We start from the raw sequence: 14,418 nt of genomic DNA on the forward strand, positions 1-14,418 counted from the left end.
TACAGATGTGTCCTCGTAGATTGCGGCTTCAGTTGCGTCAATCAGCCCCTTCGGCGCACCAGGTCCTGGGGAACTCGGCCGTGCTGAGCGTCTTTTTCACTGAAAGTGTGCGTCTTTTTTGAATAAAACAACTGGAAACGACAAAATTATATTGCTAGATTGCACTGATCAATATGATGTGCAACGTTTGTACATCTGTGTGTGACTGCGTCTGAATCTGCGTACAAAGTGCTACGATGTACTGTAGCTGTCGCGGCTTTTCATTTGTACATATTTAAAACTAATTCCTGTGCGGTTCACAGTGGCAAACGCAGGATTTCTAGAAGGGGGTTTCCAAATGCTTGATTTTAGAGCGAGTGTGGCCAGTCCATGAAGAGGGCAGAATTAGTATTTAACCAGCTTTAATATGCCTGAGCTGAATGTTTTTATTTTAAATGTGGGCACCATTACAGACTATTGGAGCATTTCCGGGAGCCTGGAGGAGCAGCAGAAGAACCTAGCACTGCCCTGGACATATATGTACATATTGGGCTCTATAGCAGTGCATCCCTAACAGTACATGTTTTCCAGATCTCCTAGTTGGTGCACAGGTTATTTAATACTGGGCTGATACATGTTAAAAGATCCACAGGTGGTGCTAATTATTTAATTTGTGATACTGAGAAGAATATGCAGCACTAGTAACATTCTATTATATTACTATTCTATTGTGGTCATGGTGTTTTCTGGGGAGGGGGGTTTCCAGGCAGACGGAACCCACCCCTGCGTTTGTCTATTGTTCAAGTCGCACCCGGCGTCTCTAGTACACCGTGAGTAGCTTTTCGTTGCGCCTGCAATGCAAATAAGATGCAAAATTGAAATAAAAAGACACTACACCTCACGGGGCGGCGCAGTCATGCCAGGCGTCTCACGCCGTATGGCGTCTTGAGGCTAGGTGTATGTGAACCCATCTGTATGTAATTATAACATCCTATTTCTCCAAAAGTGCGAATACATAAGGCGTGAAGTCACGTTGCATGAAGAAACTTGCGCCAGTGAGTACCAACTTAGAAGCTTAAGTGGGAGACTGACCTGGGAAATTATGGACACAGTGGAGCCCGATTCCATCATAACATGATGTTATGTAAAATACTAACACAAATAAATAGCATGGCACTGCTGATAGTGTAGCTGCTCCTGATTAAAGATGAATGTATAGAATGCAGGGATGTGCAGTCAGGACAGGCAGAGCCTTCCCTGTCATACTCCTGAGATTTAATATAAAAATTATTAGAATAATACAGAGAAGATATTTATCACTTATAAACATCTTCTTTGATTATTGTAATTATTTTTATAGTTAACACTCACCAGCTTTGTGGAGCTCCCTGGGACTGCTGGGAGATGAGAGATGAGGCAGCAACAGCTCAGCCTCACTTCTGTATAGTCAGACACTGCTTGCAGAGCTGGGGGCGGGGCCACACCACGGACATTAAGCTGCACAGAAAGTGAGCTAATAGAGGCATGCCTCTAAGTGTGGGGGGTGTGCCTTGAGCACTGATGGACACCCTGGATGTGTCATGTGACCTGGAAGTGCACTGCAGTGTTTATAGATCGGAGCTCAGCCAGCAGCAGCAAGAGAAGACACAGTGATGCAGGTAGGAGATTCAATGGACATTGAAGTTTACTGTAGTGAGGGGAGAGTTACAGTGAGTAGGGGGTGAGACAGGCTCCCATCACTCAGACCCATCTCCATGTGTCCCTCCGCAGCCATTCACCTCACTGCATGTCACTGATAGAATGCAGAACCCATAGTACATACAGTAGTGCACCCAGTACACAGGGGGATGAGAGAGACGTTTCCAGGACACATAGTGACATGCTGGGGCCACAGAGCTGTCGTGCCCACCCCCCCCCCAGCTGAGAAGGGGCAGTTACTGATAGCTGCTGGTCACATGGGTTGGGTCTTAAGTTCGGAGGCCCCCTCCTACCTGCAAGCGCTGAATAGATGAAAGTTTTAAAAAATAGAAAATAAACAGCGTGGGGTCCCACCCCCTGAAAGCAGAACCAGCCCTGGACCTCTGGAAAATCGGGGGACAAACAGATGTGGGGGACCTCCATTTTTCCAGTAACGAGCACCTGGCTCAACCAGCAGGGGATTAATGCCATAGCACAGGGTGACACAGTGCGGGGTTCCCCTGCCATCACATTATCCATCCCCAAACTGGTCACCCGGGGCCTGGAACTGCCACACTAAGCGCCTGCTGATTGGCTGCCTGATTCTTAGCCAATCACGTCTGAAGTGCAGAAAACCACAGTGACAATGTCATTTCAGGACGCTGTACTGACGGGGTAACCCCAGTTTGCGTATTATGGGAGTTATGGGAGTGTCAATGCAAGCGTCTGCGTACGCAGATGCACAAACGCAGGCATAGGAGGCTGTCATATCCGGACGGACCAATCGGTATTACAGCGTGCACAGATGCTGAAAGTGGGCGTCACAGCTTATGAACATTCGGGCGCGCGTATGTACACAAGGGAAAGAGTTTGTGTGCCATTTGCATTAAGACGCAGATGGGCGACCGCCAACTCGCGCTGCTCCGCGCCCTTCTGCGTGTGGCTCAGAATCAGGCCTAATGGGTGTACTGTGCTTTGTAATAATAATAATGTAACCCCAGGTGGGGCTTAGAGTAGACGGTATAGTTACAGAATTAGGCCCGTATCCAATTAGGAGCGAAAAGTCTGTTGCCGGACTTTTCGCCGTCATCGCTAGTTTTCTGAGCGGAAAAGTATTGCGCTCATCCCCATGTATCCTCGTATTCAATTCCAAATCGGCGAAAACGTGACCCGGCGAAATCGAAATGAGCGGAAAGTGCTGTCATTTTTGGGGAAATCAGCCTGACACCCCCCCAAACGATTCTCTGACATGGGGGTTCACTATGGGTACCCCCGAATAGCCCTGCTGAAGGTATTTTGGGTCTTTAAATGGTCTCAATAGCTTCTTTTTTGCATCTTTGAGAAAGTGGTGAAGAATAGCATTTAGCAATTTTTTTTGTGAAAAAACAGCAGTCCCATCAAATTGGGGGTACATGAAAATGGGTGCTAGCATATTTTAAAATTGATAATGTGAAGTTTTGAAAAATCCACCTGCCGCAACCACCTGCAAACTAAAATTCACCTGGCACATAATTATTTCGCTAGTTTAGAAAAAGTTTGTTCCCCAACTTTTGTTTTTTTTCACCCCCAAAAAGAAAGTAGTTTTTTGGGGTGTCCCGTGTTACTTTTTAATTTTTTTTACACAGAATACCTTTGGGGGGCTGTCCAAGGGGTGCAGGGTAGTTTTTGGAAGTTTGTACCCCAAAACCCCAATTCTGCACTTTTTTCCGCCACCTACTGTATTCATAGGTGATACTTTTTCGCAGATCCTGATGCACTGACTTTTTGCACCGGCGAAAAGTCTGAACAATTGAATACAGAAAAGCGGCAACAATTACATCGGCGAAAAAAACACAGTGAAAATGGCTTTTTGCCACTAATTGAATACGGCCCTTTGTGTTTCCTGGAATACGATTACGTAGGAGGACAGTACTACTTTTCATCAGCCGCTGACTTGAACACAACTTCCTGTGTGAACAGCTCCATTACATACAGTTATTCCTCATATAGTAACATGCTGTAACACATCAGAGCCAGAAACATCACAGTCACAGAAAGCATAAATCTGTAAGATGCACAAGTTTTTACAACATTAAATAAAAGATTCTGTGCATTGGGTACATGCATATCTAACTACGAGGGTGGCAAGCAATATGGCAACCGTGGGTGGACATAGGCCCTGGAATGGGGACTATTCATCAAACGAGAAATGGCCCGGTAACCATGCAGAAACGCTAGTTTCCGCATATTTAAGTTACCGGGCCATTCATCATTAGGGGTCCAAAAGGACAACCCCGGTATTCAGCAAATACTGAAAACTGAAAGGAGGTGTTTAGTGGCGCAGTAAGGGCCTGACGATAGAATCTGTTAGGATCTGCACTGCGCCTGCAACGAGCTTCTACTGCAAGGGGTGGAGAGTGGCCTGGGCCGGTCAACGTTCCCGAAAATGGTGATGCGTTGCCCCTGTTTTCCGGGAGTGTCGGGCTGAGGGTCTGCATCAGAAAACGCAGATTTCATGGCCCCGGCTAGTTACTCAGATGGCCGATAGTCTTGCAAGTGATCCAATGGCTGCGTCATCAGACGCAGCTGCTGATCACACAAGCGTGCCGTCTTTTTTTTTTTTCCCAGACGCCTTCTGCTGCCGTAGCATATATTACTATCACTGATGTGTCCAATTCTGAATCAGGCCCTAAGTGCAATATACAGTAAGTGTCTTTTCTGTGACCACACCCACAAGCCATTAGGCCACACCCTATAATCTATAGGATGACAACTGCTCAACCAAACAGACATTGCTCTCATCTTTGAGGCAAATCAAATCGAGACACATATTGAAGTGAGCGAGGCCACATCACGACAAGTAATGAAGACCTTGGGGTACATTTACTAAAGTGCAGGTTTTTATAAGTGGAGATGTTGTCCATAGCAACCAATAAGATTCCACTTATCATTTACCTAGCACCTTCTAGAAGATAATAGCTAGAATCTGACTGGTTGCTATAGCAACAGCTCTAAACCTCTAAAACCTGCACTTTAGTAAATATACGTCTAGTGCCCAACCCAACATTCCGTTCTGTGGGGCATCACTGTCCCAGGCCGGACAGGACCTCATACAGCGACTATCACGCCCAAAATGGGACAGTTGGAACGTATGATAGAATCCAGGCTTTACCAAGCAGTAATTTAGGCAATAAACAGAAAACTTGAAGTGAATGGATGGGGTGACCCTAAAGAGGTGTCTGTCTGGGTGCTCACACTTCCCATCTTGGCCATTGTCTGGATAAATACACAATGCTAGGTGCAGTCTGACTTTCTGGGTGCTCACACTTCCCACCATGTCCATTGTCTGGATAAATACACAATGCTAGGTGCAGTCTGACTTTCTGGGTGCTCACACTTCCCACCATGCCCATTGTCTGGATAAATACACAATGCTAGGTGCAGTCTGACTTTCTGGGTGCTCACACTTCCCACCATGCCCATTGTCTGGATAAATACACAATGCTAGGTGCAGTCTGACTTTCTGGGTGCTCACACTTCCCACCGTGGCCATTGTCTGGATAAATACACAATGCTAGGTGCAGTCTGACTTTCTGGGTGCTGTTCCGGGATCCGGGAAGTTTCTGAAAGCACTAAGGCCCTGATTCAGACCCACTCGCGAGCGGCTGTCCGCTCGCAAGTGGGTCGATGGTCTGCACTGCGCATGCGCACGACGGAGGGAGCTCCGTCGTGCGCATGCGCGAGACGCGATGAGCGAAGGACTTTCCTTCACTCGTAGTGTCTGATCAAAGGGGGCGTGCTGTCGATGGTGATTGACAGCACGCCCCCTTTGGTAGGCGTGCCGGGGGCGTGCCTGCCAAACGGAGGCGTTCCCAAGGGAACACCTACCGTCAGAAGCCGGCCCCATGTCAGTGGGAGTGATTTTGGCCCTGATAGAGCCAAAATCACTCCTGGCCTTGCGGTTGAGACACTCAACCGCAGGCTTCTGCTCGCAGTGGCGATGGTCGCGATGGTCAAGACCATCGCGACCATCATCCTGCACGCTCGTATATGCTGTGGGTGGTCACCCACAGCTATACGAGCGTCCAGGAAGACGCTCCATATTTATGGAGGTGGGCCCTGATTCAGAACGAGCGCTCTGGTCAGAGCGTCCGGCTCTGAATCAGGGCCTAAGCCACTTTTGTAACTGACCTTGAGTGAGTCTAATCCTCTACTGCAAATTCAGATCATCCAACACAGTCCTGATTTTCATCAGCCTAAAATGTTTTTGGCCTTACCAAGGTGAATGAGGGCATGGCCATTATCAGTCTGTGTCTTCCCCCTGTGATGCCGGGGTTTTTGTGGGAGCAGGGGTACACTGGCACCTCAACGTGAACATTCTGCATAAACACCTAAATCCTGACACACAGAGCCACACGGACCTAACTATCAGCTCTATACAGACTGTGTTGTGCTGGATAATACAGGACAGCACTACGGGGTATATTTACTGAAGTGCAGGTTTTTAGAAGTGGAGATGTTGTCCATAGCAACCAATCAAATTCTTCTTATCACTTATCTAGCACCTTCTAGAAGAGAATAGCTAGAATCTGATTGGTTGCTATGGACAACATCTCCACTTCTAAAAACCTTGCACTTCAGTAAATATAACCCCAAATCTGTCATACAGACGTCTGTGTCAGACAACATCCCAGTCTGCTATTATTACATATTGCATGCACACAGATGGAAATTTACAGCATATCCAATTATTGCATACGAGACAACGTTCATTTATGTCATGTGACCACAGGAAACACGAACCAGCCAGCCTATGCCAGACCACCAGGGTTACCTGTATGTACCTACTATGTAACGGGTGTCACCTCACCTTATCACTTAGAAATAAACAGCAGCAACAAGGTATAACTAGCAATGTAATGTAATAGTAAATACTCCAGCCGCTATTATGTAAAATACAATATTGTTACATTTCACGAAAGATGTAAACTGTCCAATCTTTGATCATTCTTTGTATGTATCCTCAGGAGGCACTTACACTGTGTGTGCCCCTGTGTAGCATGAAAGAGGGATCTGATACTGCTGAAGTCTGAAGACCCCCATACATCAGCAATCTGAGGCAATGACTATAAGCCCCCATACATCAGCAATCTGAGGCAATGACTATAGGGCCCCATACATCAGCAATCTGAGGCAATGACTATAGGCCTCCATACATCAGCAATCTGAGGCAATGACTATAGGCCCCCATACATCAGCAATCAGAGGCAATGACTATAGGCCCCCATACATCAGCAATCTGAGGCAATGACTATAGGCCCCCATACATCAGCACTCTGAGGCAATGACTATAAGCCCCCATACATCAGCAATCTGAGGCAATGACTATAGGCCCCCATACATCAGCAATCTGAGGCAATGACTATAAGCCCCCATACATCAGCAATCTGAGGCAATGACTATAGGCCCCCATACATCAGCAATCTGAGGCAATGACTATAGGCCCCCATACATCAGCAATCTAAAGACCCCCATACATCAGCAATTTGAGGCAATGACTATAGGCCCCCATACATCAGCAATCTGAGGCAATGACTATAGGCCCCCATACATCAGCAATCTGAGGCAATGACTATAGGCCCCCATACGTCAGCAATCGGAGGCAATGACTATAGGCCCCCATACATCAGCAATCTAAAGACCCCCATACATCAGCAATCTAAAGACCCCCATACATCAGAGATGGATTGCAGCAATCGTGCAATTTACAGTCGATTGTGTATAAAAATCTGCAATGTATGGGCTTCACAGATCGCAGATTGCAACCAAAAAGTGATTGGAATTGTTTAATCAGATTGTCCAACATGTTGGATGTCACAGATGGATTGGGGCTGTATATTGCTAGTGTATGGACATGATCTACAGATTTGCAGACCGTTACCAGTAAAATGATGGAGCCTTTCAAGATTGCCAGATCTGTGTTTGCTGCAATCGATCTGCAACTCACTGAAAAAGATCTGTAGTGTATGGGCGCAGATTGCTAGATTGGGAAATACTGAGATCGGGCAATAACTCTTCAAATTGTTCAATTGTGGTTTTCAGATTGCTGATGTATGGGGGCCTTGAGGCAATGACTATAATCCCCTATACATCAGCATCTGAGGCAATGACTATAGGCCCCCATACATCAGCAATCAGAGGCAATGACTATAGGCCCCCATACATCAGCAATCAGAGGCAATGACTATAGGCCCCCATACATCAGCATCTGAGGCAATGACTATAGGCCCCCATACATCAGCAATCGGAGGCAATGACTATAGGCCCCCATACATCAGCAATCAGAGGCAATGACTATATTCCTCCATACATCAGCAATCAGAGGCAATGACTAAAGGCCCCCATACATCAGCAATCGGAGGCAATGCTTATAAGCCCCCATACATCAGCAATCTGAAAACCACAATTGAACAATTTGAACAGTTATTGGCCGATCTTAGTATTTCCCAATCTAGCAATCTGCGCCCATACATTACAGATCTTTTTCAGTGATTTGCAGATCGATTGCAGCAAACACAGATCTGCCAATCTTGAAAGGCTCCATCATTTTACTAGTAACGGTCTGCAAATCTGCTGATCATATCCATACACTAGCAATCTACAGCCCCAATCCATCTGTGACATCCAACATGTTGGACAATCTGAAGGCTCCCATACATCAGAGATAGATTGCAGCAATCATGCAATTTGCAATCGATTGTGTATAAAAATCTGCAATGTATGGGCTTCACAGATCGCAGATTGCAACCAAAAAGTAATTGTAATTGTTTAATCAGATTGTCCAACATGTTGGATTTCACAGATCGATTGGGGCTGTAGATTGCTAGTGTATGGACATGATCAGCAGATTTGCAGATCGTTTCTAGTAAAATGATGGAGCCTGGAAAAGATCTGTAATGTATGGGCGCAGATTGCTCGATTGGGAAATCCTAAGATCGGGCAATAAATCTTCAAATTGTTCAATTGTGGTTTTCAGATTGCTGATGCATGGGGGTCTTGATTTAACAATTCCAATAATTTTTTGGTTGCAATCTGCGATCTGTGAAGCCCATACATTGCAGATTTTTATACGCAATCGATTGCAAATTGCAGAATTGCCACAATCGATTGCTGATGTAAAGGCCCCCATACATCAGCAATTGATTGCAGCAATCGTGCAATTTGCAATCTATTGCGTATAAAAATCTTTCCCTTTTTCAATCGATTGTGGCATCTCTGCAATCTGCAATCAATTGAAAAAGGGAAAGATTTTTATACACAATCGATTGCAAATTGCACGACTGCTGCTTAAGGTACTGAGGGCCTGATTCAGAGCTGAACGCTCTGACCAGAGCGCTCGCTCTGAATCAGGGCCCTCCTACCTTTTTTTGGAGCGTCCTCATGGGAGCGTCACGTCATGACGTCACTCCCATTACCCACTGCGGGAGCCGGAAGATGTCCGGCTCTGGCAGTGGGAGCAGCAGCCGGTGAGAGTCTGTCAGACTCTCATCAGCTGCTAAAGCAAACACACAGCTGCCGGCTCCAGCGGCTGTGTGTTTGTACTGTGTAGCGCTGACCGAACTCCGTCCGGTCAGCGCTACACACGCGGTGCAGCTGTGTCACAGAGACACAGTCTGCACCGCGGCCCGCATGGTACACAGCTGAGGCGCCCTTCACTATGTGGCACCCTACGCAGCTGCATACCATGCGTAATGGGAGAACCGGCCCTGAGCACAGGAGAAAGCGCACTGTGAAAAAACGCCAGGTACGCTACGCCAACAGTCATATGCTCATCTCTGCGTCAGGCCCAATATGGACATAGGGTTATTTGTTTTTCTGATGAGCGGAATCTCATACAAACACTGCGGGGTCGCAGTGCTACCATCCTCGCGCTCAGCTTCCGCCTCACCTTACTGTATTTATGGATTGCACTATGGCCCTCATTCAGAGGCGCTCGCAAGATGCGAGCACTCGTTCTGAATGTGGGCAGCTGCTTCTCTTTTGAAGTGCGGCCTCCTGGTCGCTAGCTAAGCTGTGGGTTACCACCCAGGTGTTTTTTTCATTGCAGGGGCTTGTGGCAGATGTATTTTTCACGATAAAATCAACTTACCTTTATCAACTTTCAAATACACCAAATTTGCTGGGATAAGTTATTTTCTGCAAAAAAACCACCAGAATACTATTCTGCATCATGTATAGAAAAACGCTATTTAGCAGCTATTGAGCCCATTTAAAAACACCAAATATCTTCAGCAAGCCAAATCGAGGGGTATCATAGGGAACCCCCATGTCAGAGCATCTTTTGGGTGGGATGTCAGGTTGATTTCCCCAAATCTGACAGTACTTTCCGCCTGTTCAAGTTTCGCCGGGTCCCGTTTTCGCGTACTTCCATATTGAATACGGGGTAAAGCAGGCACGGGCGCGATACTTTTCCGCCTACAAAAGACGCGATTTAGGCGAAAAGTCTGGGAGGCGAAAAAGTATTGCGGGTCCTCTGTAATTGAATACGGCTCTTGGTTGAAAAATGACTGGGGGAGGGTGGGATGTATCAAACCATCTGAAGAGATAAAGTAGAGAAGTTGTCCATAGCAACCAATAAGCTTCCAGCAGTGATGTATCTAGCTCAGTCTGTAAAATGACACAGTTACTGGTTGCTATGGACACTGCTCCACTTTTTCTCTTCAGGAGGTTTGATCCTTCTCCCGCTGGGAAACGACTGATGTCCGCCATCACTGAGGTGCTGTAAGTTTTGGGTCTATTTACTAAGCAGTGTTAGGAGACAGAGTGAACGGTGATAAGGTACCAGCCAATCAGCTCCTAACTGCCATTTTTCAAACACAGCCTGTGAGATGGCAGTTAGGAGCTGATTGGCTGGTACCTTATCACTGTTCGCTTTATCTCCTAACACAGCTTAGTAAATAGACCCCATAGAGTACTTCTGGCCTATGGTGGCCCCCTCCATTGCCTTACAACATCGATTCCCAAACTCAACCCTCAAGACACTCTAAGGTGTATATTTATTAAAATGCAGGTTTTTAGAAGTGGAGATGTTGCCCATAGCAACTAGTCAGATTATGGTCGGATTGTACTAAAGGCGAAAATTCGGTAAACTCCCCGAAAATGCATTTTCGGGGTTTTACCGCATTCCCCAATTGTACTTTGTCCCGATGGGTAACGCCTGTAGGCTTCTTATAGGGACGCTCCCCCTTGGTAGGGATCCGATCAGATCCCTCTAGTGGCGGATCTTACCTGCAGCCCCCCCAGTAAAATCCGCCACTTCAGTGAGCCAGTGCAGTCCGTGACTGCACTGAGGGCCTGATAAAGAGCCGCTCGTAAGCGGCCGCTTGTTCGCTCCGAGCGATGTTCACACATCTGCGCATGCGTATGGGTCGTAATGCGCATGCGCCAACCAGTCAGTGCGGTCGGAAAACGTGTGTTCGCAAAATTGCGAGTGCCTGCTAATTAGAGTGACAGGATGAGGCGTTTGTAGGTGGTAACAGGGGAAGGTGCTTGAAAACGGGGAGTGGGGATCCGAACGCAGGCGTGCCAAACAGTCAAAACGGGCGTTTTAAGGGTGTGCATAATTAACAAAGCAGCGTCATCGACCACGTCACTTGGTTGTTTCTTAGCCTGAACTGTTCGCATGTTTGCGGTAGGAAAATCCAACCACAAGCACTGCGAGCAGTTCAGACGCCTTTCGATGTACTCGATTAATCTAATAAATAGCGGAGATGACGAATAATGCGAGCGGCCAGGGGGCGTCTTTACAAAATAGCGAGCGCATGTTTCGTTCGCTCGCTCAGACATAGAGGCGTCAACAGACCGCAAAGAGCGAGTTCTCAATTTAAATAGCCGGCCCCTTTTTCTGAACGAGCGAGCGCAAATAGCGTCCGGCTCTGAATCAGGCCCTGACTTCATTGTGACTGGAGGAGACTTCCCATTGGAAGCGCCTTGCCAGTCACGCTGAAGACAGGTAGCCAGGGGTAGCCAGGTGTCTCCTCCCCCTGGGACTGCCGGCCCGGGCTGCGATCAGCAGAGAGCGGCTCCCAGTAGAAGCCGCTGCTCTGCCTTTAGGGCGCCCCTACAGGGCTTCTTGGGGATGTAAACAATGCAGCCCCGAGAAGCTGGTGTTAAGCGTGCGCATGCTCGGTGCCACCACAGCTCATGCGCCGGTCCCAACGCCTGCCGGGTTCATTGAGCAGGCGCCGGGACCCAAGCCAGCAGCAGCCCCCCTCAGGTAAGAGGGCAGGAACCACTGCTGGATCTCTCCCATCACCCCATGCGGCCTTCTGCGCATGTTAAACCTGGAAGTCCCCCTGTCTGGAGCCATTGCGACGGACAGCTCTTATCGGGATATACGGAAAGACAGGGGTGATGTACCGAATTGTGGAAGCGATGCTTAGTACATCCCACCCTAAAGCTATTATCTTCTAGAAGGTGCTAGTTAAATGCTAAGTAAAATCTGATTGGTTGCTATGGGCAACATCTCCACTTCTAAAAACCTGCACTTTAGTAAATATACCCCTAATAGTTCAGGTTTTAAGGTCACATGGTTAAGCACATTCACTGAGGTACTAAGTAATCCACCTGTGCTCAAGCATGGATAATTATCCTAAAAGCCTGGCCTGTCGTGTTCCTTGAGGTAACTGCAATAATATTATAAGTTGAGGTAACTGCAATATAATTCATATATATATAGACTGAAAATGGAACAGTGCCCCTGGTGGTTACAATATGATGACAATTGATAAAGATCCACCAGTCACCTGGGGCTGTTCTCATTTTGTTTAGCAAGAAAGAAGAAACCAATCTGCGAGCCCATCATTTCCTCTAACAATGGTAAATCCGTCTCTATGAATCGGCTTCTGCTGGTGAGAGCTGCCGGGACGAGACACGCTACTTCCCAACGGCTGCCCATCGCCTAAGCCTGCCATGTGTAGTAATAAGTGGTCCCATTAATTCCTGGCCTGCGTAATGCAAGGGGAACTATTCTGTTTGTTTTCATCTAACGCTGTCTCTTTGCCGGCTGCTACGTGCCCAGACACAGCGTTTTACACCTCATCCCAAGTCACACACACTTGCCACTTCATTTAAATAACAGAGGGTCCCCACAGACCTCCCAGCCCCCTTCATGAATGGTGAATACGACTTGAATGCAATGAGAATGCGCGGGGACGGAATACGATTGGACTCGCAGTCTGTGTGTACACCGCCGTACGCTCTCACCCAGCAATGTTAAAAAAAAAAAAAGCACATTGCCTGTGGCCCGGTGCCACCGTCACCCCTAGGGACCCATTCTTGCTAAAAGTAATTGAATCACTGAGATTGTGATAGAAAAAGTATTAATCTAAGTACTATCTGCCCTGTCCTCCGCAGATGTCTCTGCTCTTCCCAGGAATGTTGAATGGATTTGAAATGAAATGCTGGTTTCAGAGCATTAGGCTGTTGTTATTACTACAAGGGATATACTGTAGAAGTGCACAGACATTGTCCCTGCACTTATATTATATATTGTGCATATATTAGATGGCAGCATCACAATCAGCTTCATAGTCCAAGTGGTCATTACATTGCAGGAGAGAGATTTTTGCGTTGGAATTTTGTTTAAAATCCATGGTGTCGACACCTCCCGGGTTTGGCTGGGGAAGGTGATAGTATATTTATTTATTTACAGTTACTTATATAGCGCAGCATATGCCGTTGCGCTTTACAATCGGAAGCATTTATAGAACAAAACAGGGTAATAACAGACAGACATAGAGGTGAGAGGGCCCTGCTTGTACGCTTACAATCTATATGATGCCAAGATTATTCTTTGTACGGTGGATGTAAAAATGAATGCATCCTTCAATTGGTCCCATCCAGGGTAAACCTATTCATTACAGGACCTAATGAAAATAAAAGTCAGCCCGGTCTCCAGCCCCCCCAGGGCAGCGACACAACCCGACTGGAGAGGATCAGTCACGAAACCTCCGCTACAAGACTGGGAGATCTTTTGTCTGGTAGACACATAATGAATCCAAACAGCTGTTCACAACAAAGCCCCTTAATGGACCGTGTGTAACTCCTGCCTCATCCCCACTCTTTCCCGTCTCAACGCCGCGGCACACGGCTCAATAAAAGCACTTAGGTTAAACGTCTGTTAATTCACATTATGACAATCTAATTTGCAAAGTCTGCTTGGGAATAAAAAAGAAAAAAAACACACACAGCCTACCCCCCCACTCACATTCCCTTCCCTTCATTCCCCACCTGGAATTACAGTGATACAATCAGACAAGAAGAGATGGACAGAGAAGGAATATCTCACCCTTCAGTGGAAGTCATGATAGATCAGGTTGTGTCTCTCCGCCAGGAGCTCCCTAGGACTGGGTCACTTTAGAAGATCTTTGGGAAGTCCGGCCGCAGTGACATAAGATGGATCTGATAATCCCTGGCGTTACAGCAACGAAAGAGAGAGGCGAAGGAGGTTGGGTGGGAAGTGGGGGGGGGGGGGGATGAGGTACAGGCTGAGCACCTGCCTTGTGCTTCAGTGTCTCTCCAGCACCCAGACCTGGAATGACTTGAGGGCTTGCAGTGCCGCTCGTGGTTGGAGATTGAGCTCTGTGGCTGATGCCAGGGGGAGGTGGACTGGTGGACTGGCTTTGATCCTTTGCTTTCTCCTCTTCCAGGAGAGCTGTGTGCTGACCTGCTGCTGACTACTGTGGGATTGGAAGGCTTTAGTCTCCTAGCTGTGGATTTGCA

The 14,418-nt window shown here is 47.2% G+C and overlaps 1 protein-coding gene across 1 annotated transcript in view; it reads right to left on the minus strand.

The window, feature by feature from the left end:
- The window catches only part of SLC1A2 (solute carrier family 1 member 2), a 161,189-nt gene extending 146,771 nt beyond the window's left edge, over positions 1-14,418 (minus strand). Inside the window, exon 1 of the mRNA XM_088459038.1 lies at positions 13,985-14,418. Within this exon, the coding sequence (XP_088315164.1) occupies positions 13,985-14,001 (17 nt within the window). The 5' untranslated portion in view covers positions 14,002-14,418. The remainder of the gene's footprint in view (positions 1-13,984) is intronic.

The sequence above is a fragment of the Taudactylus pleione genome, unplaced genomic scaffold, assembly GCF_031769625.1.
Source record: "Taudactylus pleione unplaced genomic scaffold, aTauple2 ptg000887l, whole genome shotgun sequence".
Lineage (NCBI taxonomy): Eukaryota > Metazoa > Chordata > Amphibia > Anura > Myobatrachidae > Taudactylus > Taudactylus pleione.